Here is a 27559-nt window from a genome sequence, read left to right as displayed (position 1 = left end):
CTTTAGCAGCCTGAAATTTCTTTTTAAAATATATATTTTTTAATTGATCTTATCAAATATCCAAGTTTGCTGAGACATTGAATTTTGAGTTTTCATTATCTGTAAGCCATAATCATCAAATTTACAAGAAATAAATGCTTGAAATGTCTCACTGTCTCACAATGAATCTAATTAATCTAACTTTCTGAAATGAGGAACATAACATGCTTAATTTTTTCATAATATTCAAACTTTTTAAAGACATACCAGTCTGCACAACTTTGAAAAAAATAACTGACAATAAAATATGTGCTTGTAATGCGACAAAATATAGCAAACTTCGAGACTTATGAATTCTGTTGCAACATACTGCACCTTTAAAAAATGTTTCTAAAGCTGGTAATTATGAATAGATTAAAATTCAGCTGCTACTTACAAAATTGGGAACTTTTACTGCATATTTTGAGTTTATATGCTCAAAGTTGCGCTTACATTCAGTAAAGAGGATAAACGCATCACCAGATGTAGAAGTCAAATAGTCCTACTTCCTGTTTTGCTGATTGCACATTTAGCAGAGTTGCTTGCTGTACTGCTGTGTAATGGAGCTTGCAAGCGGGCGTTACTGCGTGAGCAGCTGAGGACTCGCTGGCTTCCTGTTGGCTCAGCTGGCTGGGCTTTGAATCTTCAAAGTCATCTTTAAAATATGCTGAACCCAAACACCTCCACTGCCTCCAGGCTTTTTTATTGATGATTTTCCATTATGGTTTATGCATGAGAGCAAATTGAATTTATAATTACATTTTTTTAAATAAAACAGCATACCAATCTAGAAATCGTAGGGGATGCTGACTCTCATCGAAAGCACCGACCTTCTTCCCAACACTAGCGGTCCTGATTATATGAACTCATGTGGACATTTCTACCCAGGGAAAAACTAAATCATAGATATATGTAGTAAATATTATCACAGAAACAGAAAGAAGCACAAGTTAGGCTGTAATTGCCAGTGATATACAACACTGCCACCTGGTGGTACAAGAATACAACTACACAGTGCACAATAATGTGCTAAATCTAATTAAATTAATAAACAAATAAGGAAAATAGCCTCATAAAACATGTAATGATATTTATACTGATTCAAGCTGATTAACACACTCAGATCTGAGGAGATCTCCATCAGTCTTCATAAATATCTCACATTTTTTAATTTCACAAATCAGGCAATTATTTGAAGGTCTTAAACAAACAAAACAAAACGTCCAGGTCTAAAGAGGTCAAATGTCAGACATGTGCTACCTTTGCAGGTGTATCTGGTTGCTCTTACCCAGATCCAGTCTCTGACACAGCGAACCCAGGCCCTGCAGCACAGCCAGCTGCAGCTTGTAGGCCAGATTGTGTGTGTAGACCGGGCCGGCTTTGGCGCTGACCGGAGCCTGCCGCGCCAGTGAGGAGCTCAGCTTGGGTAGCACCTCCTTAGAAACCCTCTTTCGCAGGAAGTCACCGCAGGTTTCACCCAGCGTACTCAGCACCTAATTGTGGAGAAATTGTCAAGTTCAAATCAATTTAAAAACAAATTAAAAAATAACTAGCAAAGTCTACGTGAAAACAGGTGTTACCGCTAAAAACATGCTAGTTATTAAGGGTAACCACAGAGTTTCAGGGTTTCTGCAGGTTCAACCAACTCAAATGTAAGACTTTCTAACAACCTGATGGATGAACTATAAGACCTGTACCACGGCAGAAATGTACAGAAGAAAATTGCATATTTTATGTAGTAGTGCCCAGCTTTTTGCAGCGAACGCAGATAGCATTGTACAGACTGCAATAGAAGTGAGACAGTGGCAAAGACGAATGCCGACCGGCCAGCTGGTGATAAATCTACACTTACCAATGATGGACACAAAAAAGCTAGCCAGCTACACTAGTAAGGGTTTACTAGCAGCTAGTTAGCGGTAGCCGCAACCACCTTGAGTCATAGATCATAATGAAGACGTCCGCCTGACTCATACCTTTCACTTTTTAGAAAAGTGAACTGCATAGAATATACAATAGTTCTTCCACAACAACAGCTTGTCATTAACATTTAAGGCCAAATTAAATTAATTTGATTAAATTTAGACATTTTAAGGCCTTAGTTTTCTATGCAGAATTTAAGACTTTTAAGGATGTGCAGCCACCCCAAATTTAGAGAATTTACTAGCAATTTTACACAGACAGACAGACAGACAGACAGACAGACAGATAGATAGATAGAAGATAGAAGTACTTTATTCATCCCAATCGGGAAATTACTGTGCAGTTGCAGCATACGCATACACACAGTTCAAATTACAATATGAAAAATAAAATAAAAATAAGATAAATGCATAAAATATAAAATGTAAGATTCTGTACAGTATGAACAGTGAAAATTAATAATCTGTACAGTCTGTACAATATCGATTAATGAGCAGATATGTACAAGGGTAACTTAACGTTTGTTATATAAAGTGATAGCCTGTGGCAGGAAAGATTTCCTGTATCTGTCCCTGCGACAACGGAGCTGAAGCAGTCTGTGTGAGAAAGAGCTCTGCTGTCTGTCAACTGTGTGATGGAGAGGGTGCAGCTTGTTGGCCATAATAGACAACAGCTTCTTCAACGTTCTCCTCTCCACCACATTTTCCAGGGTCTCCAATTGTGTAAAACTTATGTTGAGATTTCTCTTCTGATATGCTTTTGACTGCATTTTGTTCCAATGTTTAAAAAGCTTGTCAGACAACCATAACTTAGAGTAAAGCTAAGTTGTAAACCAACCCTGAAGGCTCTGAGGACTGCTAACGGGTCATCAGCCGTGAGTCTCTGAAGCAGAGCCGGCCAGCAGCGATGAGCCATGGGCAGCAACTCGTCTTCCCTCTCACTCAGCACGTACACACACAGCTCCAGCACATCCAGAACCTTTTGAAGGAGGACAGAGTAAACAACAGTCAGAAATATTATGACCACGCACAGGTATGGTTTATCCCTGAATACTAGATTTAAGAGACCAAGAAGTGGTATTTTGACCTTATCTGACATCTTATTTTGATTTCGTCCTATAAGGTAGGAGAGTGTTCATCAAAGTCTGCTGAGTTTCAGCTAGAGCTGGGCAATAACACATATCTGCAGATTTCAGGAAGTCAAATTTAAGACTAAGACCTTTTAAAAATGTAATAAAATAAATTTGATAAAATTTAAGACTGGAAAACTACAAATATAAAGAATGATTGGAAGGATTCTGCTGTATTACAATCAAGCATTGCAAAACTGTGAAATGTCTGGGGTATGTTGGTGGCTCTTGGGAGCAGTTTTTGTGCTTCTCATCCTGCATGTGGTCTCTCTGCCTCACCAAACATTGCTTATGTAGCAGAATGCGCCTAGCCTCGTATGGGTTTGCAACAGAAGTGAGACAGTGGCGAAAATGAACATCGTCCATCCAACTGGTGATAACTCTTCACTTAACAATGACGGACGCAAAAAAGCTAGCAAGCTAGCAGCTACTTTACCAACAGTCTCTGCTGCATCATTGATGATGTAAGTAATCAAACCGTTGCCTGACAGAAAAGTGAGCAAACTACATATACAAAAATTGAATAGGGCTGCTAGTGACAAAATTAACATATTTAAGGCCAACTTATGCTTTTTGTAAATTTAAGAAATTTTAAGGTATTCATTTTAGATACATAAATTTAGAACTTTTAAAAAACATTTTCAAAATGAGGAGTGTTCAATAATTTCACTGACCTCAGATCCAGAACCGCATGGCATTCTGGGGGATGTAGGCAGAGAAAAGGCCTCTCACAGCTAGATACACTAGGTTGGTAGCATCAGCTAACTCACTTATACTTTGGTTGCCTAGCAACATCCTGCTGAGTAGTTTCATGTTTCGCCACTCAGCCTCATAACTGCTTAAAAATAAAAAACTGTATAAACTGTGGATAAAACAGGAAAGGTCACGTCACCAGTACTTCAGATATTTAAAACTAGTAAATAATTATCTATATTGACCAATATGAAAAGTTTCCATTGCGATACATTTGTCAGCCATATCGTCCAGCCCTAGATTTAGCTGTAATACTGATCACATGGATTAATACCGCCATCTGGACATGTCCTGTTGGTCTACTCACCATAGTACAGAGAGTGATCTCTACCTTCATTTGAGACCTACTTTTTCCTAATCGAGAGAAATCTAAATCTACAGGGCCTTGATGGAGATTTTATATGATATAATAACAAAATGCAGTACATAAATGTTAAGTCGAAGGAAACTGATATATGCTCTGGAGGATTGGACTTTTCTTCTACAGCTAGCCTGTCACCTTGAGCCGGAGTCTGAGGCTGGGGTCAGACAGCAGGTGGATGCAGCGCTCCATGACATCTTTAGCGATACTGAGGTGTGGTGGGAGTTGTGCCTTCACATCGGGTCCATCATCAGCTTCCTCACACTCTGCAGGAGGCAGCACCTCTGGAAGGACAGTTAGCTTTAGCTGTAATTAGCTTCCTGGTTGAGTCCTGCCTCTTTAACTTAAATTCATTTATATAAACCACATGTCAAACTCAAAGCTCTGGCCTGCCATAACGTTTTATGAACAGAACCTTAACGATGTCAGTTTGTACTTGGTAATGCCTAAATATTACCAAGGTCCTCCATCTCATCTGCTTCAATCCCAATGCCCTCTGCCAACTCCTTCTGCTTTTGGTAATCCAGCAGGAACTGGCAGATGTCTAAATCTTCCAGTTCAGCAGAAATCCTAGAACTGGGAGGCTTACTGGTCCTACAGCATGACGGAGGGAACCAGCTGGCTAAAAGAGGAAAAATGACATTACTATTAATTCAACAACAGAAGATTTATTCACAAAATGACAACTAAGAAATGGTCTGCATGGCACAGAACAGCAGCGGTAGGTGAAATATGGACTGGCCTAACCAGTGGGTTTGCGTCAAATAAATAAGTCATACATAAATGAATTGGATTAATTGTGATGAATCGATTACTGAAATAATCAACTAATTTAATAATAGAATAATTAGTAACTATAGAGCCTCTAAAAATGGTCATTTCTTAAAAGAACATAGTCGGAGCAATAATTAAGCCAAAACTGTACATAAAATATGAGAATTTTCATTTAAGATAAAAAAAACATAAATAAATTTTTTTGTAAATATGTTCTACCCACAACTCGACAAGCTGCAGTTCTAGCTTCACCTGGTTCAAAACAATCTCCTATTAAGGACATTTTGCAATACATTTATTAAATAGTTAAACCAAAAAACAGTCAACAGATCAATCAGTTTTGTTAGAAATATGTTTCATATACATCACCCTTTGCTACAAATGATCAAGTGTTCACTAAATGAATGTGTTATTGTATTTTAGGCACAATTTAAAAAAGAAATTTAATAATTTGTTTATTTGCATCTTTTAATGTATTTCCAATATTGAACAAAAAGGCTTAAATACTGAAGTATTTAAAGCAATGTTGAAGGGAATCGTGAATTGAAAGTGAATTGAATTGTGAAGTTCTTAAAACCTAGCAATACAGAAGAGTATGATGTAATGAGCTAGTACCTCCTTACCCAGTGCCTTCATGAGCGCGTGCAGCACAGAGCCAAACAGAGCAGCTGACTGGTCATAGCTGAGATCCAGAGCCATCAGCACATCCTGTATGATGTCACCGACCAGAGGCAACAGGCTGCAGTCAGAGTGAACCAGCATCACCGTTAACACCCGCGGAGCCTGGTTGATCGGAAGGGAAAATGGCATCACAAGGTTAGAAACGGCTGAACTGATGCTTGATAATTGTTCTCCTCTGAATCTGTACCTGTGGGTGTTGACCAAGCCTCTGCAGGTTCACTGAGACGTCGTTGAGCAGGTAGTCCGAGTTGTCTCTGATCATCTCCTTCAGGGAGGCGTAACCACAGGCCGCGCCGACCGTTGTCATGGCACCCAGCGCCGCCTGGCTAACCAGCAGCGACTCATCGCTGGCCTTCTCCAGAAGCGGGTAGAGCGCCGTCATCAGCAGCGGGCGGAAGTCACGCCGCAGCGCCTGGGCGAAGCGGGCCACGCCCTCCAGCTGGACGCACAGCTGCCAGATGTTGCCCTTCAGCTGGTGGACGGTGGATGTAGGCAGTGAGGTCAAAGGGCAGGCGGATGAAGAAGGAACTGCTTGGTGAAGAGGATTTGAAGTGTTCCTGATGATGTCACTGCAGGAGATGGACTGGAGACTGAAAGGACTCAGCAGCTGAAAACAATGACAAGTTGGCCTGTCACGATGAATGATGCTGGACAATACATCGATTTCTCCAGAACCATCGGTAAACACATTCAGCTTGAAGTTCTTCTGGTCAGTAATTATTGTAAGTGAAGTGCTGAAAAATACTCTGAAAACTTTGGTTCATTCTGTCCTTCTTTCTTTCCTTTTTTGTAGCTGAATAAGAAACTAACTGCGTAAATAACAGAATTTAGAAACAGCTGATATTATCAGGTTTTTTTTTGCTGGAAGCCTCACCTGCTGATCCTGACGGTCTGTGTCCGACTCCTCGCTCACAGTCTTCAGGTGCCAGTTGCTCAGGCTGATGTATTCCTCCATGATAGACACCACCGCTGCTTTCAGGTCTTCCTTGGAGGCAGAGGGAGCCGGGCAGTCCCCACCGTCCAAACAGCTGGCTGGCGCTGCCACCGAGACGCCGGCGGCACCGCCCACCAGCTCGTTTAGGACCATGGCGGCCTGCTTCCTGTATGCACAGGACTGACGATACAAGTCCAACAGGTGGTCGGTGAGAAGGTAGATGTTGCCGTAGTAACCTGGAAAATAAAAAGTAGATGAAGAATAGCTAAAAGATGTCAGGACTGTGGTAAATTGTTGCATAGTGCACCTTTGTGGCTTTTGTTCTGGGTTTTTCATTTATTATTGACGTTTTCTCTTCATCAGACAGAAAGAAGAATTACACCAAGGAACCAGAAGTTACTGTGGAGTTTATCTAATTTTTATGGGTCTAAAATACACCTACAGGCTAAAATAAGTTTTATTTAAGTTTCGTTTGTTTTTGCTGAAAGTGCTGCATAAATAAAGTAGGACTTAGCTGAACTTAATCTTTTAATCTGGTCCTAAAACTTCGAGGCCTCCTGGTTTCATATTAGTGATCAAAACTGATTACATCTGGCCGTTGATCGATTAAATTGATCAACACTCAGTAGAATTACTAATAAAGTCGTAGTAATACAAGAATAAAATCGTAACATAATATGGCTTTATTCTCAAATTATTTTGACATTATTCTTGTACGACTTTACTGTTGTAGTATTATGACTTTATTCTTGTAATTTGATTATTTATTCTCATATTATATATATTTTTTATATTACTCTGTCGTATAATAGCACCTAATGTTTGGCAGATTTCCATGAGCACGCAGTAGATCTTGTCGTCGGTGAAGAACAGGAAGTGCTTCCTCTGAGTGTGAGCGCTGTAGGAGTGGTGTGAGCCGGAGCTGCTCTCTATGGGATCAGTGGAGCTCCGCTCCTCCACAATACCAACATCCATCACATCCAGCTCCAGCACCTGCACACACATTTTAACAGTCATTTAGGATAAACCCAGACTTCTCCAGCAAAAGACCAGAAAGTCCATCAGAGCTCATGTAATGAGCAATTTTATCTCCAGACTTTGGGCTATTCCAAAACCTTCATTTTGGTTTATTAAGATGGTGAGCTCAAAAAGCAGAACAACGATGCAGAAACCTTCTAAAAAAAATCTAATTTTGTCTCGTGAATCCACAAAAAACATTCCTAAAAGTTCTGTAGATCATCAGGATGTGTTTGTTTTTGGCCAGCAGTTGTTTTTACCTTGAAACTGGAGGCCATTTTGCTCCAGTGTCTTTCTTATTAAGCTTAATCATTTAATGAGTTTTTCCTCTTAATAAATGAAATCATCATTTGAAAATGGCTTTTTGTGTTTGTTTAACATAAGCATTTATTTGATGGTGTGAAGCATTTAAAACTGAGAGAAAATGGTGAAGGTTTTTTAACACTTTGCTCATTTATTTTTTCAACAAGTCTGATTTATTTCCATCTGCATTCATTCAAAAATTAACAAAAATAAAATGATACATGGACTTCAAATGCATCTATATAGAAAAATATGGAAATAGAAAAATAGAGATCATGTGACTTTCACCATCTCATTGTTCTTATGATGTTAGTTATACAGAGAGTCTTTTAAATTGTCATCCACATATAGATTTGAACCATTCTGTCTTTAAATAGAGGGAATTTGACGTTTGCGTCCTTTATTGAAGCTCAGGACGAGATCACTGCCTTGTGGCAAATTCTCCCAGATAAAAGCATTTTCCTCCAATTCATCCCCTCTGAGCAATAGATTTATTCACATGTAATCGGGCTATGGAAAAATCTTCCATCTCAGTTTCAGTCCAAATGATCACAGAAATAATCCATTCAACAACAACAGACACAATTAGTATTAGTATTAAAATTAATTAAACGCTTTCCATTTTGGACATTCAGGCTACTCTTATTTTATTGTTCCAATGCAATAAATGCAACATGTTTCCAAAACTAAATGAGTAATCATTAAATAATCAAGCTTTCAATACTTATGATTTTCTGTAAATGAGCAAACCTGCAAAGTTGATTAAAAATACCAAATCTGATGCAGCTGAGAGGGAATAAAATCAAACTGGAATGTTGTAAAATCTAAAATAAAATTTCAGGAAAAGCAACTCAAAAGCAAAGAAACAACATGAACACAGTTACTGATTGATATTTTCATCACAGCTACACACAGAAAACAGATTTTAAGCTAAACATGTGAAACATTTAGCATAAATGAAATTCTTGAAAAGGTCATTGTGGAATATTAATTAATAGTCCTACCACAACTAGATTTAAGACCTGTGATTAGCATATTTAAAGATAATTTACATTTTGTCTTATTTATTTTAAGGCCTTAATTTTAAGTACATGAATTTAAGACATTTTAAGAATGGGGGACACCCAGGACTGGAGTGGAAAGACTTGGGACTTATTTGTGACTTGCAAAACAACAACTTGGTCCGACCAATTAGAAAATGTGCTGTGAGAGAATGAGGGAGATGTTCGCCAAAGGTCTTAGGGTTTGGGAACCGAACCCAAGACTTCCCCCATGCACCACTTCCACATATTACGTCTTTATAAGTTCAATTCTGAAGAGTATCAAAATACTAAACCACATTGTTACCTGCATTAACGCTTTAGAGATCCTGTCCAGATGTGCAGCAGAGTTTAGCACCACAGAGAGAAGTGGTCCCAGGACTTTCAGGTAACCAAGGAACACATTGAGGACAAACAGCTTCTTCTGGTCATCAGCAGTCCTCATCAGCCGGGGGAGGGAGGTGGCTAACGAGTGGAGGTTCTCAGACAGGACGTCAGTCAGGTTCTTACTGCTAGTGGCGCTTTGACTCCTCTGGGATGCGTCTCTCAGAGCAACCTCACACCTGAACAACAAGGCATCGGGCTCCAGTTGGGTCATTCTCATTCTTTTTCCAGTAAAAAAACAACAACAAACCTCTGTCTGACTCTGGGGTCTTTGTCGTTGATCACTCCCACCAGAGCTTCCAGCAGTGGACCCAGGCACTCTTTCAGCGACTGACCGCACGCTGCCAGCAGACGGTCGCCCAGCTCCACCGTCTCCAGCCTCACCCTCCAGTGCTGGTGGGTGGAGCAGCAGGAGATGATCCTTTTCAGCAGCACACACAGCTTCCCTGCCGTCACCTTCACCCAGTCCGCCGTCCGCTGCACCACCAGCTGGCCGATCCTCCCCAGCTCCGAGGACATGGTGCTGCAGGACTCACTGTGCTGCAGCTGGGCGTCCTCCATGACCAGAACCACACAACCGGACCACACCTGAACCAGAGCAGGAATTTTATTTTCCTACGGTGCAAACGGTATTCATGACCCTTCAACTTATCACTGTTTGTTTTACTATTTTCAATGTACATTCTAGTGATTTTATGTGACAGAGCAGCACACAGTACACAGACATATACAATTACTTGCTTAATTGTCAGAATAATCGATTAAAATAAGTGTTAACTGCAGCGCTACTTTGTGTTAGTTTATGTCATGAAATCCAAGTCAAATCCATTGAAGTTTGCACTGTAACATGATATAATGTGAATGAGGTTTAGGGCTGAACTAACCATTATTTTAGGAATGACTTATTCTATTGATTATTCTGACAATTAACCCTTGTCCATGCGAGGACTGAGGCAAACATAGAGGACTGAGGCAAATGATACGTTTTACGTGTTTTCGGTTGGACCCCATTTGTAGACACAAGGGTTAAAGAAATGACAAAAATGAACACATTCTCCAGGTTTTTATTGAGCCACCTACAGCTTTTTATACAATATTAGAAATACAAAGGACAATGAACCAACAGTTCATCGTCTTAATATAATGTTTAATTTTTAAATAAATTAAACATTGTATTGCCTAAAATCAAATAACATGTCATTCTTTTAATGAATGCTTAATCATTTGTAGCAAAGAATGCTGCAGATATAAAACATTTTTAACATCAACATGTTATTGATCAGAAAAGAGATTCTCTGAATGTTTTAGAGAATTTGAATCTATGTCACTTGAGGAGTTCTGGGTAAAACCGATTTACAATAAAGAAGGTTTTTCATCTAAAAAGAAAAAATGTATATATGTATCTTTCATGATCATTTTTTACTCCTTATACTGCAGCTACCGATTACTAAATTAGTTGCTGATTACTTCACTAATAAATTAATCGCAATTCATTCGATTAATTGTTTCTGCACTAATACGGATGAGCAGGGATCAATACCAGCGCTGCACACCAGTTACTGTTGGTGTCTTTCATAAACAACCAACATTGTTGACATCATCTGTCTTAAATTCAAGAAAAGAAATCCATTTTAACAGATATGTTTGAATTAACTGATGCAAACTCATGTGAGGTGAGCAAGCAATAGTTCAGAAAACTGCAGCTCATCATGCTAAAAATATGGAAGAGATTCATGTTATTTTGAAGAAAACTGAAGTGTTTTTACCTGGATGGCCCTGACAGTAACCGCATGGCCTTGCCTCAGATCTCCAGTGATGATCCTCGCTGCAGCCGAAGTGATCCCAGGTAAGAAAGAAGCCATGGTCCTGCCTACAGAACATCGCTCATCCCACGATGGAGCAACATGCTCCTGGTTGCAGTCGCAATGCAGAATCAAAGACTGGAGGCACTTCAAGGCCGCCGTCTGAATCTCTCTGGATTTGTCCTTCTCTCCTAAAGCCAACAGCAGCGACACAGCAGCACCCAGTCCAGGCAGCATCGAGGGTTCGTACAGTCTGAACACTATGTCGCCATAAGTGGCGTGGAGCAGAGCATCCAGGCACTGCAGCACGGCGGATTTCAGCTCCTCTGATGTACCTGCAGGTTGGCCTGGGTTTGTGGGGGAGCAGAGGCAGACGCAGAGCTCAGAGAAGACGTCACGCAGCGTGTCCCAGCTCCGGACACAAGTCCTCTCCAGAACATAGGTCACTGCCTCAGCCACAGACTGCACCAGCTTTTCCTTCTTCTGCCCCGGGATTCTGAGGACAAAGCGCAAGGGGAAGAGAACATACTCTTGGAGCTGCTGCAGCGAGGCATCATGGATGTCTTTCAACTGCTCGCTCAGTGACTCCACGTTGGTCACAGTGGGCTCCTTGGTGAGCAGGACGCAGGCTGGGCGCAGATAAGCGAAGGCAATCTTCGGATCATTAATCTGAGACATGGCTGGAGGCATCACAGCAAGGGCCACTTCTGTAAGCACAGGGAGCTGATGTAACACTTTCTCTACTGTTCACTTTAATGAATGTGTTCTTCAGGTTAAAGTCTCACTGATACGATAAAATCACATATATAATTTAAAAAGATGAACTACTGTGCTTTCATAAAAGCTTTTGATAATAAATAATTCTCAGAAACTACTATAAACCCCTTTGTGCTGTTTTCATCAAACTGGCGTCATCTTGTGATGTAATGAGAGTAAGTCAAACCAAAGGTTGAATACACAGAAGTGGAGGAAGTTGTGAGCGATTTATCTGCTGTTTTGGAGGAAGAAGCCCGTTGGACTGATGAAGAAGAGAAAGCTGGTTCTATTGAAGGACTGCAACACATTTATTTGAGCCATATAGTTCATAAAGAGAGAATGACTTCAACGTTTCTTGAGAGGAAGAGTCAGACAGTGAAGGGTTGGATCTGGACATCTGTCCAATGATAATAAACAGATCTATGTATATGATAATTACTCATCTTTAATTCTGGTTTATTTCCCATAATCCAAATATTTTAAAGTATCTGGTTCAAGTTCTGCGGGTGGCATTCAGAAATCAGAATTCTTATTCCTCCAATTTATAATCTTGACTTTGATTTTTCAACTTCTGATAACGGTATAGCATTAGAGGCAGATGTTATATTCTTGCTATACTGTATTCTTGTGCGGTATGGAGGAATTATTCAGTCGACGTCACGCTGCATGTTTACTGTGCTTGCTGCCTGCAGAAAGCAAGCAAGCATATTAATAGAACTACAAAAGTCAAACTTAAAAATGTCCATGTTTTTCTATAAAATGTATAGAATTTTATTTTATTTTTTTCATCTGTAATGGCCCCATCATGCCATCGTAGGGACAAATGACATCCATCCTCTTTACCTACTGAGAATACAGGCATTGATTGTAATGAATGCATTATCTTATATTTCTCTGCTCTTAAATCTTAACTGGCTTTAAACAGAAAAAGACTTAGTAAATTTGGTTATATTATTATATTGCATGATCTAGTATCATAATAAACGCTTTACTAACACTAGTAAAATAGTGTTAGTAAAACGTGATGTCGCACCTGTGTTTAAACTAGGCTAACAGCTTCAATGCTAAAGAGACACAGTGGAAAATAACAGCCTACCTTCATTCCAGCAACAGTAAGGCCTTCCCGTTGAGACGTCACTGAGAAAACTAAACTACTTTATTTAAAAAAATATATCAATAAACATCTCGACCGGACGAAGTTACCGCTGTACTCGATGAAGTTTCCGTCGTAATTCTGCGTCAGTGACGCACATTTGTGACGGTAAGTGAAGATTTCCGGTCCTATCAGAATAAGACTTTCCAGTACAAACATAGATATAATAAAGAAAAATATCTTTACTAACTCTTTATTACGTCTATGTTACAAACTACTACAACAGAATATAATAGAAAAATGTATGCAGTATATATTATTAGAATAGAATTATATTTAAAACATTGATTTAAAAACAGATTTCTGATTATGTTTTCATTTAGATTTGAGAATACAATAACTCATTTCCAACCAGTCATCCTTTGACTTCCAGGAGGAACCAAACTTGTCTTCCTGGACGGACGCTCCATCTACTCCAATGTTACTCCCATCACTATTATGCAAATCACACCCCAAAATAAATGAGTTTTCCTAAATGTATTTGTTAGGCTAATTCTGATCCCCTTATTTAGGCAGCTAATTCACTACTGCAGAGGAGGCCTAGTCCAGTTACCCATGTATTTAATATTTGGACTATTCTGCTTTATTGACCTCTGACCCATTCAGTTTGGGGTTCTTTGCATGTTAGTTTATTGATAAAACACAAATTCACAATTAGATATTGATGAAACTATGCTCATTGTACCTCCACGACAAATGTAAACAAGAAGCTAATTTAAAACAAATGTCTTCTAAAGGCACTTCCCAAGATACACAGGTCCAGTTCAGACCCAATCAATATAATTATTCCAATTGGTAATACTGTTGTTTTGCAGCAAATGCTTCTGAGCTCTAATCCTGACCTGAGCTCCTTCTCTTTCTGTTTGCATGGGTTCTCTCCAAAAAGTCAAAAAATATGACTGTGTTAATTGGTCTGTAGTGTGTGTATGCTTGACTGTTTGTCCTGAGTTTATGTGTTTTGTCCTGTTCAGGATGTACTCTGCCTCTTGTCTAATGACCGCTAGTTTTATTTTATTTAAAATTAAAGAGCTTTAATAATAAATCTCACATTTGAAATAGAACAGGTCTATGTGTCAACTGTTTAAAAGCAGTTAGCTCAATTTTTACTTTTCCAGTGGCTGTAACTGTCTAGGGAACAAGAAGGCTTTGTTTTATTGTGAAAGAATAGAAGTTTGAACGGAAGTCCAGCCTTTGCTCATTTTTCCTAAGCTGACCCCGGTCTGTCCTGTCTAGAGCTTTTTTTCCTGGCTGGTGTTTCTTAAAACAACCACCATGTTGCTGTTACTTTTACCAGAGCCAGCGCTGATGACAGAGAAGCCGACTACTTACTGAGGTAATAAATGAATAAATGTGCTTTATAGCCAGTATTGGTCCAGTCTAACCGGAAACACGGCTAGCAGCTAAAGCAATATCTCAATTGGTTTCAGTCTCTAGTGTACAACAGTAAAAACGTTTGACTGCAGCTTCCTTTATGGCACAATAAGTGAGCTTATTTTATTCACACAGTCAGAACACAAAGCATGTCTCTTTACATGAGACTAACCAGACCCCTCTGTGTCCTTTTTACTGACAGTGAAAAGATGTAAATCTGGAAGACATACACCTTTTTGATGTACATCTTCACACACCTTTTACCACGGAGGGGAATGTTATAATGTTCTAAACCAAAATTGTGGAATTTGTTTCAGGTTTGGGTAAAAAGGGAAATAGAAAACAAGAAAATGGAAAAATATTTCTTCTTCCAGACTTTATTCGCTTTGTGTTTCATTGTGAAAATAATAAAGATCTGATCATAAGATGCTCCAACCATCTGAAGTTTTTAGAAGAAATGAAGTGGATAAAAGTGTTTAATCTGATGGTCCATCCATCCATCCATCCATCCATCCATCCATCCATCCATCCATCCATCCATCCAAGGGCAGGCAATATGGACTTATTATCACAATATTTTGTTGCACTGTTGTGACAGTGCAACATGATGGGGCCATTACAGATGAAAAAATAAAATACAATCATTTGTATAGTTTTTCATACAAATGAAAAACTATTACATCATTTTCAAGGATATAGCAGTCATAGCTCCACAAATACCGCTATCGAAAAGCTTCAATTTTAAACAGTCTTCTTCAGGATGCCACTTAAACAAGTGATTTGTGTCACTAAACTTCACACAGTAACTATAATCATTTTATCAAATTTACTGATATTTGACAAAATACAGTTGAGAAAACAGTAAAAATAACATTTTCAATAATGTCAGTTTTGTTTTTAACAACATTAATGTAAATGTCAAGACACATCAAAATTCTTATAAGAAATGTTCCCAATACATGATAAACGATACGATAAATCCCCACCCTGCATCTTTCTCGTGATCCTGTCTAAATCATCTCCTCTAAACCTCCATCCTCTTCTGCAGTCAGCACCGTTTGATGCTGACCTCTCCTGTCCGTCCCGGTGCCAAGCGGTCGGCATGGATGAAGCGACCCTGGAGGCCGCCATCGCCGCCTATGGCGCTCAGCTGCAGCAGGTGGAGACGGCCCTGTCCGCGGGCCTGGACCCCAGCCAGCAGCCGGACCTGCTCAAACTGAAGGAAGACCTGTGCCAGCTGATAGAACTCACAGAGGCCAGCCTGGTGTCCGTCAAAAAGAGCCGGCTGCTGGCCAGCTTGGAGGACAGTAACGAGCCGCACGGGAACACCTGCGAGGCGGCGGCCGACACCAGCAGGGCCGACGAGAGCCTGAGCGCAGAGTTTGCCGCTTTTTACTCAGAACTGGGAGAGTGTTCAGGCAGCAGCTCCGACTCCAGAGAGAAGGACGAGGAAGGCAGAGAGGGAGACGGAGAAGAGGAGGAAGACGAGGAGGGAGAGGACGCGCTTAGCGGTACCAAGGTGAGAGCCCCCTACAGGACATCCTGGGGGACGCTGGAGTACCACAACGCCATGGTGGTGGGGGCAGAGCCGCCGGACGGAGAGGAGGCTCAGGTCCGAGTGCTTTTCGTCCACCCCACTCAGAAATCCATGAAGCCGTGTCCCTACTACCTGGAGGACAAATGTCGCTTTCAGGAGAACTGCAGGTAAAACCTTTCCTGACCCGTTTTAAAGTTAATTTTATGTGAACTAATTTTCTTAATTCTCCCATTTTGAATAAAACTGGACTTCTGAAACTCAGAAATTTCCAAGTTTTTTCTAGAAAATTTCCGAGATTAATCTCAAAATTGCTGATTCTTTTCTAGCAAATTCTCAGCTTTTCAAACTGGAAATTTCCATGTTTTATTTATTTATTTTTTAATTCAGATTTATCTAAAAAAATTTAGAGTTTTTTGGCCACAAATTACTCCCTTTTTTCTATCTAAAATGGCCATAATACGCTATCAAACTATTCAGCCCTTTTAATTTACCACAAGCCCATGGGACAAGATTAGACCAAAAATATTTTATTTGCCTAAAATTCAGACCAAAATTATTCACATCCCTGGACGAATTGGATTTAAGCTGATTTTCATCTGATGAGATGGGCATTTCTGAAAGGATAGTAAAAAGAATTATAAAAATATTACTTTAATCTGCCTGTAGATAAATGCTGTGTGACATTCCGCCCTGCTCCCTAAATATGAGTTTGACCAGGAGCCTCAGTGGATTAGTTTTTCTATAACCTCCATTTCTCCGGTGTTTTCTGATGAAGGTTTTCCCATGGAGAGGTGGTGTATGTGTCCGAGCTCCGGGAGTTCTTGGACTGCGACCTCAGTAACCTTGAAGAAGGTTCTGCCTGCTTGGCTCGACATGAGGACGGCATCTGGTACCCGGCCAGGATAAAAGGTAATTCTGAGCTGTTGATACATAATTAAAACAAAACAAAACAAAACAAAAAACAAACACTTGACTCTTGGACTCCTTTGTGTCGCTTTGTCCTTTTAAATCCTGAAGCTGCACTGGGATTTGTGTTTCTCACTAAAGTGACAATTAACTAGTGATGATGTCACGTTCAACAGATTCTAGACATTTCAAAGTAAATGGACTAATGAAATGAGTGCAATAACGTGGCATTTTATTATAATACATAGGTTTTGTGCTTTTCTACCACACAACCACAAATATTTCGATAGAATTTTTCTAAAAACTTACCAAATGTTTTGAGAAGCAGCCCAAATTTTAACAACCCGCCCCAGAGTTGTGTTTTCCAGCCAAACATGTTCAACAGGAGCTCAGTCTGGCAACACAGGGTGTGAGTGTGATTGACACTTCTAAGACCCGCCTCCTGGCTCTGATTGGTTGTTTCTGACCAGGACCATCTTTCTGCTGAAGGCAGTTTAACCACTAGGAGGAGCCAAAGAAGGACGATTCTTTTCACAGATTATCTGTCTAAAATTCTACCGTAACAGTTTGAACAATATGTGAAAAATAAATGTTTTATAAAAATTACGTATCACATAAACCATGTTATTTCATTGACTTGTAATGTTTTCTCTCCTGTCAGAAATTGACAGTGGTTTCTTCACAGTAAAGTTCGACTCGCTGCTGATGAAAGACGCTGTCGTCGAGGCCGACGGGGTCATCCCGCCCCTCAGGGAAGACGACCCGCTCTCCTCTGACTCTGATTCAGACGAAACGGGAGATGCAGATGCAGTGGGATATGCAAAAGGTTTAGAAAAGCCAATAACGTGTAGACCAAATATACTATTTAAATTGAACCTGTCAATGTTTGCTTCAACCTTTCCTTTTCTGTTATTTTTCGGCAGTTCTCGACTCTGCCACGGAATCGTCTGAAGCAGTGAGCAGTGCTAACTTCGGGGGCTGGGAGGTTCATACCAGAGGCATCGGATCCAAGCTAATGCTCAAAATGGGCTACGAGTTTGGAAAAGGTGAGAAAGACTAACACATTAAAACCAGAAGATTCATTAATCAGACTTTATTAATTGAAATATATGTATTTCTGTTCTGTAAATTTGAACATGTCGGAACACTGACAGCATTGTTATTACATATATACCTTTTTCCAAAATTAATATCAATTGAGAATAATTTGCTTGAATTTAACTTGTAGTAAAAATTTAGCAGCTCATTGAAGTTCTACTTTTTAAGACGTTTTGTGTGACTTGATTCAGAGTTTCTCTGTAGACCTGAGGGGAACGTTCCAGCGTGCAGCTGGGATCCCAGAAACAAAAGATTCATCAGTGCAAACATATAGAGATGGGCTTCATCTGCAAAAAGCATTGATCCATTTATAAGGCTTAATAAATGAAAGGTCCTTCAGGCACGGCCCAAAAACATAAAATAAAACATGCTTGAAAGTAAAATTATTTCTGGAACATTCTGTCTTGGTGCCAATGAAACTAAAGTCAATCTGTAGCTGAACGATAAGAGGAAAAACATTTGAAAGGGACTTTAAACAGGGTTTGACCCCAAGAACAGAACATCACGAACTAGAATTCTAGATCTTAGAGTTGCTTATGGTGGCAGCTTGTTGGAGTAGATCTGTTAATTCAGATTTGTTCTGTTGTTAAAGATCTGTTGTTGTTACCAGACCACTCAGCTCTTCTGAGTGGGTTTAGAGGCAGCATTCAGCTTCTATGCACCACAAATTCAGAACAAACTTCCAATTCCTTTAAATCCAGAATATAAACCCACCTGTTTAGAGTTTGTTGTCAGTGAAACATTGATCAACATATTTGATGTGTACCGTATTTGCTTGATGATTTTGATGAGATTTGATAAATGATTTCTGTATTATGACTTTTATGGTGGCTTGTTGCTGAAATGTGTTATACGGTTAACTTGACTTGATTTAATATGGACTATGCAAACACATTATTGTAAACATTGTGTTTAAGCCTTATAGTAAATATGCTCATTTTCAATGTTTGTCTAAAGGAGCAACTTTTAATTGAGGAAATAAAACTAGAAGTTACTAGAATCTCTGATCAACTTCATATAAAAAAGTTGAAATAATAATAAAAATATTAACGGATTATTTAATTATTTCAAAATTGTGCCAGTGCTGATTTTGTTTAAAAAAAAACACACACACACACCCACGCACGCACACACACATGCACACGCACGCGCACACACACACACACACACACACACACACACACACACACAGAGAAACAAATATTTCAGAGCTTCTTTTGCCTCCCCAGGCCTAGGGAAGCTCCAGGAGGGTCGGGTGGAGCCGGTGATGGCCGTGATCCTACCCAAGGGAAAGTCTCTGGATGAGTGTGCCGAGCTGACACAGAGGCGTACCCCCAACAGGGCTGCTCAAGATGGCGCCCAACCCAGCCGGCCAAAGCGCCGCAGAAAGCCAAAAGTCTCCACCGGAGGGCGCCGTACTGTCTTTGATTTTTTAAACCACAAGCTGGGAGATAAGAGCTCAGATCCTGCTGCCGCTGCTGCTGGGGCGGCGGGAGCAACCGGGGTGGAGGCTTACAGGGCCGGGAAAAGCACCAAGAGGAGCCTGAATGTGAAGCTCTTCCAGGCCGCAGAGAGGGTGGCCCAGACCGAGAGGGAGATCCAGAAACTGAGCGAGTCCCTCAGCAGACAGACGGGCAGGTCAGTACTGAACATAGTCACTAACTGCTTCTGTAAAATCTGGAAACATGAGAACCCTGCCCTATTTAAGATTTATGCTTCTGAATTTGATAGAAAAAGAAGTTAATCTGAAATTTTTTTTTGATTAGAAAAAAACTTTCAGGAATTTCAAAAGTCAAAAGTTTCAACTTTTGAAATCTTTTTTTCTGTCAAATTTTGACTTTTCAAGATGAAAGTTTTCGGGGTATTTATCTTGAAAACTTCTGAAATGAATCTCACCATTTCTGAGTTTTTTGGTGGAAATTCACTCCTCTTTTTTTTCCCTATGTGCAATGGCCTTAATATGCCATCTTATTATTTTTCAATTGTTTGGGAAAGAAAAAAATGTTCCATTATATGTCAGAAAAAGTTTTGAAACAAGTAGAAGTAATAAATTCATATCCCCCAAACAAGAACTGTGGGAAGAGTGTGAACTGTAACTAAGGTGGGAATATCTTGTGAAGAAACAGTGCTGCTAAAACCAACCTGACTTGTCATCTCCCCCGTCCGCCTTCACATCTATTTGTTGTTTGTGTTTGTGCAAAGGGATTCATCCAGAGTGAAGCAGCTGGAGGAGAAGCTGTCAGCGGCCCGCCGCCTGCTGGCCCAGCAGAAAGCACAAGAGCTGTCCATCCAGAGGGAGCACAAGAAGGCAGACACACACAAGAAGATGACAGAGTTCTAACTACACAGACAGAGGGAGGCGCTGCTGGCCTCTAATTAACTCATATTCACTGCTTATTGTCACTTCTCTGCCTTGTTTCTTCTTTTTTCTTGTTTTTTAAAGGATTCCTTCTGGATGATTTGCTACCAACATCATGACTTTTAGCTGGCAGCGCAGTTCTTTTATTAGTTGTTTATTGTGGATGGTTTATGGAAATTTAACAATGTTGTTAAAAATACATTTTTAGTTGTCATGAATGACCTGTTTAGTTTTTTTGGTTCTGACACCACAGCTGAACATTTGCCTCACATTTTGTGACATCACAAAAACAAAGTTAATAAAATATCGTTTAATTCTGGAAAGAAAAGAATACCTGGGTTTAAAAACTTCAATAATTGTGGTATGCAACTGTATTTTGCATCCTCACAGCATTATGCTGCCACTGCCATGTTTTAGCATAGAAATTGTGCATCTAGGCGCAGGGTCTGGAACCTTTACAACCCAAAGAGCCGTTTTTACCCTCAGTTTAGTTACAAAAACATTTCAGAGCCACATGCGCTTTAGAAAAAAAGAGCAAATAATTTCTGATAAATATCTATAATAGGAAATGTGTAGTCATAATTAAAGAACCACTATTTCACTTAAACCTTTACAAAAAGAAGATGGTGGGAACTGTTGAAGAAGATTTTAGGTTATAATATTTCTTAAGAAAACTCTCTGGCTCAATCTTCTTCAATCCCAGGTTCTCCCGGCGGGCCACGTGTAGCCACACAGAAAACAACGAGTGCAGACATCACAGAATTACAGATTTTAATCCAATAGAAGACAATTTATGCAAATTACAACAGAAATTGCTGAACAACAGAGACATACATTCATTTACCTGAGGCAAATGGAAAAGAAGAAGGAAGAAAGAAAGAAAAGCAAAGACGTCTTTGGAGAATTGCGAGAGCAAATCTGATTTGCTACTCCTGTGTAGAAAGTTTTATAGTAAAGGCGTATTCTTGTCTTTAATTTATTCAAATAAGATGTATCTTTGCTCATTCAACCAGAAGCTATCCCTGACCCTTCTTAAGCTTCCTGCAAGTCATGGTCTAAGGTCATCGGTCCCCTTTTGTTTAAATGAAGTGAGAGCAGAGCTTCTCCTGAACTCCTGCTGTTTTATGGCTTTTCACAGATTAGTGTGAAAAGCTGGAACTTCTCCTGATTGTTTCCCACACAGATAAAGGGTAGTTCAAAAGATCTAGCAAACCATCAGTAACTACAGGTAACATAAAGGTCAATAGGGCAGAATAAGTTACTAATTTCAAAACTATAATTAAGCTATTTCAATCAAGACATGTTAAGCTTTAAAACTAGCATATTTTAAATTTATTTTCTTAACAGAACTGATATAAAAAGCCTAGTTTTCAACATAATGACAAAAAAAACCAAAACAAGTATTATTAGCATTCTGTTGTGTAAATTCAATGGAATTATTTCATGAAAAAGATAAAAACAGATCAAATCTGCTGTTATATCTAAAGTGAAGGAGCTTCTCAGAGACAGAGGCTCAATTTCAAATTTATTTTATATCCAACATTTTTATTACTCTGTTGTGCTATAAAATGGCACCAAGTCCCTGGAAAATACATGTTACTGCCCCTTTAAGGTAATCCATCCATCCATTTTCTATACACCCTTGTCCTTATTGGGGTCAGGAGGGTTACTGGTGCCTATCTCCAGCTAATGTTCCAGGTGAGAGGTGGGTTCACCCTAGACAGATCGCCAGTCTGTCGCAGGGCAACACAGAGACAGACACACACACTCACACCTAGGGGCAATTTAGAGAGACCAGTTAACCTGACAGTCATGTTTTTGGACTGTGGGAGGAAACTGGAGAACCTGGAGAGAACCCACCATGCACAGGGAGAACATCCAAACTCCATGCAGAAAGACCCCAGGCTGGGAATTGAACCCAGAATCTTCTTGTTGAAGGCAACAGCTCTACCAACTGCGCCACTGTGCAGCCCTGTGATTTTGGCTGCTGTTTTTGTGCTATCAGAGTAAAAGGGGATGAAAACTAAGATTTCTATTATAATTCATTCCCTTTCACTTCATAGTGTACTTGTGTCTAATTGAATCCCTAAAAAATACATTGACATATTCAGTTAGAACAGGAAAAAGTGTTGGGTTCTTTAAGGTGAATGTTTTTGCAACATACTAATAAACATTCATCTGTATTTGAGTGCTTTCTAATACTTCTCTGAGTTCTGACTGGAGGCTGCTGTGGAGCTTTGTGCCATTTACTGAGTATTACAGAGTTTTTACTATTCCATCGCCAGGAGTATGCGGCGTTTTAAAGCAATGCCCAGACCTCATATAGCAAACACGACATCTGTGAAGCTACAATAACCTCCTTGTTTAATAAGAAATCTGGGCAGCAGCTTGGCTCACTGTCTCCAGGCAGGTTGGCTGCTGAATGTCTCCTCTGTCTCTAAAAAGGCTTAACACTGCTGCTGCAAATCAAATATTCATATTCTCAAATCTTCATTTTTGCTCCATTTTCATTATCTAAATGTAAGGTTTATGCCAGAGGAAGATTTAAGGAACTGTTTTTGTGGCTGGTGGGCTTTATTTAACAGTAATTCAGCATGAAGGGACCACAGATCTTCCCGTGCTAACCACTGTGCCACGCGTTTTTCAACCTAGCGTGCAGGGAGCACACGCATTGCATACAGAGATTACAGATCTCAACGTGGCACTGCCGAAATCGAATCGAATCGAATTGAATCGAATCAAATCGAATCGAAATTTGCTGCATGTCTTTTGTTAAGAAAATAAATTTAAAATATGCTAGTTGAAAAAATTAACCATATGTTCAATATTAGATCAAATTAATAGTGTTTTAAATAAGAAAATTCGCTCCAAATTATACCCGTCGTTCAATCAGTGTAATCTCTTATGTAGGATATCTGAATTAAAATAACTTAGCTTGTAGTTCTCGACAATTTAAAACACAGCTAGTTTCTCTGTGGACTGAGCAGGCATTCACAGGGGCTCATGGATCTGTGTGTGAGTTTAACCTTTTGACCACTTTGATACGGTTTAACAGCTGGTGTAAAACTGAATGCAACATAGAATATCTGTAAAACACATAATCTAATTTGTAATCTCTCCTAGTTGTTAACATGTCTTGATTGAAATAGCCTAATTATAGTTTTCAGATTAATAACTTATTCTGCCCTATTGACCTTTATGTTACCAGTAGTTACAGTAGATTGTTTGCTAAGATCTTCTGATCTGCCTTTTGTCTGTGTGGGAAAACAATCAGGAGAAGTTCCAGCTTCACACTGATCTGTGAAAAGCCATAAAACAGCAGGAGTTCAGGCCAGTAGAGGAGAAGCTCTGCTTCCACTTTGTTTAGATAAAGGAGACAACTGGTGTTTGATCTTGAAAACAAATTGTAGGGAGTTTCTAACTTTTAAGAGGGTCCGAGATAGCTCCTGGTTGGATGAGGAAAGATACGCCTTATTTGAATAAATTAAACAGAAGAATATGCCTTTACTATAAAAGTTTGTACACGTGAGGAACAAACTAGATTTGCTTTTGCAACTCTCCAAAGACGACTTTGCTTTTCTTTCTTTCTTCTTCTTTTCCATTTGTCTCAGGTAAATTAATGTCTGTTTTAGTGTGTTTGAAGTGTTTGAATGTGTTGAATTAATAGTTTTTATGTAAAATTAGTGACTACAGTTTCCCCAAAAGGCCTCATACATAGCCACTACCAAGTGGGCAGGGCTTATCAGTCTAATGACTGAACAAGAGGCTGACATCTTCTCTGATTGGCTGATAGATGATGAGCCAATCATGGCTGATTTCTGAATATATCTCATGTAAGTGTTTATATCCATTTCTGCCATGATTGTTAATGTCTTATTGTGAGAACAAGCTTATTTACATATGATTTTCATGTCATGTCTTATTTCAGGTAAACACCATAATTCAGAAACTCTGTTTTTTCAGCATTAGTAGAATACAGACAAAGACCAGCGCACATTTGTTGAAATGCAGATGGTGATACAATAAAATGCTTAGTGTCTTTTTTTTGTTACCTCTATTCAGGGGTGGAATTTTCACATTCTTCACTGAGGGGTTCCAGCATTGCCCCCCTGCCTCTTGCTACTCCCTTGCCCCCAAGGTAAATATTTCTACATNATATATCAAATCTAATTAAAAACATAAATAAGTGATAAGTAATTTACTGTTATGTTAATTTACTGTAAGATATATTTATTCTCAGTATTAGATGTGGTCTCATCAAACCCATGGCACTTCAACAATATTATTTTACCTTTTAGCTGGAAATAATGTCTGTTTATTCTTGCCATACAGTCCACTGTATTAATTATTGCTCGAAAAGTCTTGCCATGCCAGTTTATTCCTCTGTATTTACTTTAGTTTTTTATTAGTTTATTCTTGCATTTTGTTCTTCATTCATTTCCATTTTCATCTGATTAGTATTGTCCTCGCTTGGTTTATTGCTATGTCCACTTTAGTCTCTTTCCTGTTGTTAGATTTATTTTATCATTTATTGACCATATTTAATCTTCACTCATCACCTGCTGCGCCTCCTAATCGTCATGTGTTTCACATCATATGTTGATTTTTCACTGTTCAGCGTCGGATTCTCTGTTTTTATGCCATAATTCACATCTAGTTCGTCGCTTCGTTTTATGTCCCGCTTGTCCTGTTTCAGAGTTTTGCACAATGTGCGAGTCGTTTTTTCTTTTCTTTCTTCTTTTTTTTTAACCCCCTATGGTGCGCAGCTTTCGGGAAGCGTATCAATGGGGAAAAGGCAGACTGACATAAACCTTTCAAAACAACGGAAACAATTTCGGTATTCTGATTATTGAAAGTTAAAAGTGCTGTGGTACCGTTGTTCTATCACCCCCGTTTCATACCGGACCACTTACAGCTCCAGTGTTAACGCTATAAAATGAAGGCTCACTATCATGGTATCACCATGGAGGGATTTCTTTATTTAAATGGGTTCATTTTTCAGAGGGATACACAGTGAGGTGATTTTAGCTACCAGTAGCAGGAGAACGGAGCTGCGCCAAGAAGCTACAAACACTGAATAGAAGAGCTGCCATCGATACCGTTGCAGCCAAGCATATTTTAATGTTACACAATACAATTTTACCAAGTTGCTCAAAGTCTAAACTGGCATTGTTGTGCATATAAGGTGTAAAGTTTACCTTCGACCAAACGCCCCCCAAAGGCATCCCAGCACCCCCCTTTTGTAAAAATGTCCGACAGCGCCCCCTGCCGTCCTCTGAACGCCCCCTGGGGGGCGGTACCGCCCACGTTGAGAACCACTATGATACAATAAAATCCTTAGTGTCTTTTTTTGTTGCCTCTATCCAGGGGTGGAATTTTCACATTCTTCACTGAGGTGTTCCAGCATTGCCCCCCTGCCTCTTGCTACTCCCTTGCCCCCAAGGTAAATATTTCTACATCAGCCCCTGCAAAAAAAAGTTAGAAAAACACAAATGATTTCTTCCCAACAGACTCAGGTAAGACTAACTCAACTAAAGTTTAGGGATAGCCTGAGACTATGAAGGACAGTTACCGGAGAAACTAATGGCTGTCAGCAGATCTGAACAATCGCAATAGCCCTGCAGGGGGAGAGATAACGCCAAACTTCATGTTAAAGTTAGAGCGACCTCAAAGAGTTACAGTTTTAGTTGAGTGGATGGAGCCGAGCGTTTGCACTCTGTTTCTGATGAGTGGCAGCACGTTGGCTGCTGGGGATCACTTGGAATTTGCTGATTGTGGGAGAAAATGGGCAAATGTACCATGTGTGTGGATTTAATGGGATCCCTGGAGGGTCCGAGCTTCATGGCTTCCCCATTTATGAGCCTCAAGGTTTGCAGGGAAAGGAAGGGGTGACAGATTTACACTCCTCTATCCCCCTGTCATCTGGATGCACCATGCAACTCCTGCAGACATCTGTCAGCTGACCTATTAGGGAAGTTTTCACAGTTAATCGGCGCTCATCACGGCCCGCATTATGAGATTAAAGAGGCGTGATGGGGGAATTGATTAGGAGGCGACACTGACAGGCGTTTATTTGGGCCGGCTTGTTAAGCTGCTCACCTGAAGATATTATAAGGCTGCAGAGTTTGGTCTGTGACTGTGCAGGCTGAGTATTTTTTAGGAAAGAAGCTTTGTTGTACATTTAATTGGCATGAGTCGCCTCAAAAATCCAATTGTCTGTGAAACTCAGAGGAGTGAAATCAAGACTATGTTTTTTTTTCTTCCTTTTTGCTCCCTCTGGTAAACTAAGCAACCAATTTAGTCATTGGTTTAGCACTCACTGCCTTACAACAGCATTAATATCCATTACATTTTTTCATATTTTGTCACATGCAACCACAAACTCCACAATACTGTGGCGTAATGTCACTATGGTACTGACTAACATCAGCTTAGACAATTTAGTTTGTTAAATTTATATCAAAATGAGCTAAAATACTACTTTAAGTTAAAATGCAAGCATTAGCATGAGCACTACCACTAACATGATAGATCTCCATTAATGTACTCCATGTTGTATGCAAACAGCCCATTATTGGCCATAAGTAATGTAGTGGTATAGAAATATACATAATTCCACACAAATAGTTTCCAGGTGAGAAGTTCCGGTTCTTAAGGTGGGCGTGGTGTATATAAGGAGCTGCTGCTTTCAATCAGGGTGTGTCTCTTTGTTCTCCCACTGTGTGGTTCGCGTCCTGTGGGCTCTGGCAGCAAATCGCCGGCTGGTGCATGTTGCGCTGATGTCCTGGTGGTAGGTGTTCTCTCTCTCTCCCTGCACTTTAGCTGATCTTGGTCAGAAAATCTAAATTGAAGTGTGATCGTAGGTAAAACGCCACTGCGCTGCGCTCCTCCTCTTCCTCGTTCTGCGAGGGAGTGTGTGTTCGTGTGGATCGGCAGGTAAGAAACTAACGCTCATCTAAGCTCCAGTTTTATTTAAAATGGTTACTAATTTTCATAGGTCCCCCACAGTTGGACCATGGCTGCTCTGTCTGCTTTCGTCTCTCGGATTTCTGCACATTCGTTTTAAAGTCGGACTGCGGCGGCGTGTTTGGGGTGTGGCATCGGCGCCCATTTCACGTCCTGCTCCCAGCCAGCATGTATAGGTGGGCCCCACTTGGGTTTGATGTGGGCTACATGGGTTATGAGTGGGCATGGGTTTTATCTGGGCTAACTGTATGGGACCGATATGGTAACCTAAAATGGGGCCCACTTGGGCTGGCCCAT

The 27559-nt window shown here is 39.9% G+C and overlaps 2 protein-coding genes and 2 long non-coding RNA genes across 4 annotated transcripts in view; 2 read left to right on the top strand and 2 right to left on the bottom strand.

Moving 5' to 3' along the window:
* The window catches only part of tti1 (TELO2 interacting protein 1), a 22207-nt gene extending 9090 nt beyond the window's left edge, over positions 1-13117 (bottom strand). The window contains exons 1-12 of the mRNA XM_007577920.2: positions 12969-13117; positions 11081-11823; positions 9565-9902; positions 9238-9493; positions 7386-7563; positions 6511-6806; positions 5824-6243; positions 5579-5738; positions 4639-4803; positions 4320-4465; positions 2776-2916; positions 1307-1511 (exon numbers count right to left, since the gene is read on the bottom strand). Coding sequence (XP_007577982.1) covers positions 1307-1511; positions 2776-2916; positions 4320-4465; positions 4639-4803; positions 5579-5738; positions 5824-6243; positions 6511-6806; positions 7386-7563; positions 9238-9493; positions 9565-9902; positions 11081-11806 — 3031 coding nt within the window. The 5' untranslated portion in view covers positions 11807-11823; positions 12969-13117. The remainder of the gene's footprint in view (positions 1-1306; positions 1512-2775; positions 2917-4319; positions 4466-4638; positions 4804-5578; positions 5739-5823; positions 6244-6510; positions 6807-7385; positions 7564-9237; positions 9494-9564; positions 9903-11080; positions 11824-12968) is intronic.
* Positions 13118-14201: 1084 nt separating this feature from the next.
* On the top strand, positions 14202-20614 carry zgpat (zinc finger, CCCH-type with G patch domain). Its single transcript, XM_007577917.2, has 7 exons — positions 14202-14358; positions 15445-16100; positions 16709-16842; positions 17501-17665; positions 17763-17885; positions 19167-19575; positions 20140-20614. Exons 2-7 carry the CDS (start codon positions 15499-15501, stop codon positions 20276-20278), a joined length of 1572 nt encoding a protein of 523 aa, XP_007577979.1. The 5' UTR covers positions 14202-14358; positions 15445-15498; the 3' UTR covers positions 20279-20614.
* Positions 15432-27329, top strand: LOC107833816 (uncharacterized). The gene is made up of 3 exons (XR_001659588.1): positions 15432-15443; positions 24491-24504; positions 26882-27329. It is a non-coding gene; the product is annotated as an uncharacterized LOC107833816 (long non-coding RNA).
* Positions 27330-27470: 141 nt separating this feature from the next.
* LOC107833815 (uncharacterized) overlaps positions 27471-27559 on the bottom strand; it is a 14246-nt gene continuing 14157 nt past the window's right edge. Inside the window, exon 3 of the long non-coding RNA XR_001659587.1 lies at positions 27471-27529. This is a non-coding gene — a long non-coding RNA (uncharacterized LOC107833815). The remainder of the gene's footprint in view (positions 27530-27559) is intronic.

This window comes from Poecilia formosa, unplaced genomic scaffold, assembly GCF_000485575.1.
Source record: "Poecilia formosa unplaced genomic scaffold, Poecilia_formosa-5.1.2 Scaffold460, whole genome shotgun sequence".
NCBI lineage: Eukaryota > Metazoa > Chordata > Actinopteri > Cyprinodontiformes > Poeciliidae > Poecilia > Poecilia formosa.
Note: the sequence above shows the minus strand (reverse complement) of the source record. Positions and strands in the feature narration are given on the sequence as shown.